This window comes from Microtus ochrogaster, linkage group LG2 (assembly GCF_000317375.1).
Source record: "Microtus ochrogaster isolate Prairie Vole_2 linkage group LG2, MicOch1.0, whole genome shotgun sequence".
Taxonomy (NCBI): Eukaryota; Metazoa; Chordata; class Mammalia; order Rodentia; family Cricetidae; genus Microtus; species Microtus ochrogaster.
The window spans coordinates 52,776,623-52,779,778 of NC_022028.1; the positions used below are offsets into that span (position 1 = coordinate 52,776,623).

The 3,156-nt window shown below is 46.4% G+C and overlaps 1 protein-coding gene across 2 annotated transcripts in view; it reads left to right on the forward strand.

Moving 5' to 3' along the window:
• The window catches only part of LOC101982704 (diphosphoinositol polyphosphate phosphohydrolase 1), a 57,612-nt gene that overhangs the window by 49,581 nt on the left and 4,875 nt on the right, over nt 1-3,156 (forward strand). For both annotated transcript variants that reach the window (XM_005360380.2, XM_013351215.2), the window contains one exon: nt 2,235-2,279. In XM_005360380.2, coding sequence (XP_005360437.1) covers nt 2,235-2,279 — 45 coding nt within the window. The remainder of the gene's footprint in view (nt 1-2,234; nt 2,280-3,156) is intronic.

Consider the following 3,156-nt stretch of genomic DNA (forward strand, 5'->3'; position numbering starts at 1 on the left):
CCCTCTTCTGGCCTGCAGGCATACACACAGACAGAATATTGTATACATAATAAATAAATAAATAAATAAATAAATAAATAAATAAATAAATATTTTAAAAAAACAAAAACGGTAAATTAAGGAATGTTTCTATATTTAATATTTGTTTGAGTTTGTTTGCTTGCTTGAGATAAAAATCTCATCATGTAGCCCTGGCTGGCCTGAAACTAGATCAGGTTGGCCTCAAGCTTCCAGCGATCTTCTCACCTCTGCCTCCCATGTGCTGCTGGAATTGATGGCATCACCCACCACACCTGGCCTGCCTCTGCTTCTGGTAGAATGATGGCTGACCCACTTTAGATAGGCTCTGTCCAGTGGACACATACCCTGTTAACAGGCAACAGTGTATTTTGAATTACACCAGACTTCGCAAGAATACATCCACATCGTTCTGGAAAACACCTTTCTACTATTCGCAGCCTCTTCTGACAGAGAGAGTTATTTATGTTGTTGCTCAGTGCACAAAATGCAGCTGTCACAGTTGGAGGTGGCTCAGGTGATGAGTGCTCCTCTAACGTACATGAAACCTGGTTCTCACCACACTAATAGAGGATCTTGCCTATAATCCCAGCATTTGGGAGGTGAAGGCAGGAGGGTTAGAGTTCAAGGTTATCTCAACTCCAGAGGGAGTTAAAGAGCAGCCTGGGCTATCTGAGTACTTGACTGAAAAAGGGAAGAAAAGTTATTTGTGTGTTCAGCATCACACGTCGAGGGCCTGGGGAGGTGGCTCTGGAGTGAAGAGCACTGTTGGATTGCAGAGAAAACCAGGCCTGAAGTTCCCAGTGCCCGTGTGGTGGCTCACACAGTAGCTCTAGCTGTGGGCTGGGCCGGGGATCTGATGCCTCTTCTGACCTCTGTAGGCACTAGGCATGTGTGTGGTTCAAAGACATGTAGGCAAATATTCATATGCATAAAAATAAAGTAAATAAGGCTTTAAAATATTTTGATCATAGATTGATTTGTAGTTTCAATGTTAGATCATTTCCGTTACAAATTTTTTTTTTTTTTTTTTTTTTTTGGTTTTTTCGAGACAGGGTTTCTCTGTGGTTTTTTTGGAGCCTGTCCTGGAACTAGCTCTTGTAGACCAGGAATGTCTCGAACTCACAAAGATCCGCCTGCCTCTGCCTCCCAAGTGCTGGGATTAAAGGCGTGCGGCTTCCGTTACAAATTTTTGACTTGAAGAAACGTGCATATGGGCTGGAGAGATGGCTCTGTGGTTGGGAGCATTGGCTGCTCTTCCAGAGGTCGCAAGTTCAATTGCCAGCAGCCACCTGGTGGCTCACAATTATCTATAATGCCCTCTTCTGGCATACTTGCAGGCAAAATGCTGTAGACATAATAAATAAGTAAATCTTTAGCCGGGTGCTGATAGTGCACGCCATTAATCTTAGCACTCGGGATCTCTGTGAGTTCGAGGTCAGCCTGGTCTATAGAGTGAGTTCTAGGACTGGCTCCAAAGCTGCACAGAGAAACCCTGTCTTGAAAAACAAAACAACAAAGAAAAAAGAAAGTGAAAATGGCCATGTTGGGGCTCTCTCCCTATTACTCCATCACACTATTAGTTTCGGCTATGACATGCCTCTAGAGTGGAAGCAGCCATGCTGATGTGCTCTCCCCATTACTCCCATCACAGTGTTCATTTCTGACATGACATGTCATTAGGACAGCTGTATGTGGATGGTTTGTGGGTGCTGTAGGCTTCTGAACTCTGCTGCAGTCTTTTGTACACAGACAGCCAAGGCATGTCAGTTGGACCGTGCTTATACCCCAGCCTGGTCCTTGCTGTCCTTCTGTCACCCACCTTGTTTCCTGGCTCAGCATGTATTTGTTGCATGAATAAATAAGTAAGTTAATAAAGTAAATAATCAGCATGTTTTTGGTGTAGCTGTTTGCGGGCTCTTCAGCACTGAGAAAGACGAGAGCATGAGGGCCTCTTCCTCTAGTGTGTCTTGCTGTGATCACGCCGTGTGTGGCATACAGGATAGACCTGAGTCCTCCCAGACTGCGCAGTCATGATGCTTGGTGTGTGTGTGTGTGTGCGCGTGTGCATGTGCCAGAAGAGGGCGTTGGATCTCCTGGAGCTGTCGTTACAGGCAGTTGGGAGTCAACCTGGCATGGGTGTGGGGGCGCAGATGTGGGTCCTCTGGAAGAGCAGTGTGTGCCGCTGTGTTCATTCTTCCTTCTCTGTCTTTCAGGCTGGAGTGAAAGGGACACTGGGAAGACTGGTTGGAATTTTTGAGGTAAGTCTTTAGTACCTTTGCTCTAGGGTCATTCAGAGCCACGCTGTCCTGACTTTGGAAAGGGCTTCTGCGGCTCGTGAGTGTCCGAGCAGGCAGCACAGCACATGCACATGAGCATTCTCTGCTTTTTACTTTTCCTGTCTGTTTGTGGATGCGTGTGTACTGTCCTGGAGGCCTGAGGACGACCTCCTGTGTCATTTCTTAGGAGCCAGCTAGCGTTTTTGCCATTATTGTTTCATCGTTTTGTTTTGTTTTGTTTGAGAAAGGGCCTTTCACTGGCATGGAATGAAACAGATAGTCTGGGATGAGCCAGGGAACCCCTGTTCCCACCTCCCCAGGCTGAGATCACAGGCTTAACCTCTATGCCCAGCTTCTTTTATGGGTTCTGGAGTTAAGCTCAGGCCCAAGCATGAACAGAGTACTGTTTCTCCCCCTCTTGCTGGTCCTCCTTTTCTTCCATAGTGAGAGGAAAAGTAGAGAAGATAGGGAAACTGGATGTGGAAGGAGTTATCAGGAAGTGAGGAATGGGAACAGAAAGGAGCAGGGTCTGTACAGTCGGGAGAGAGGATGTAGGCCTCATGCAGCTCATTTGCACAATGGCCCTGTGTACCACAGTCTCTTCAGTCCCTTTTCCCAAGTCACAACATTCCTGCGAAGCTGTGGGACACAGGCTGGACAGATGGCTCAGCTAGCTATTAAGAGTGCCTGCCAGCCAGGCATGCTGGTACATACCTTTAATCCCAGCACTCATAAAGCAGAGGCTTATGGATCTCTGTGAGTTCAAGACCAGTCTGCTGGTGTACATAGTGAATTCCAGGATAGCCAGGACTGTAGAGAGACTCTATCTTAAAAAAAAAAAACTAAGTAAGTAAATGGC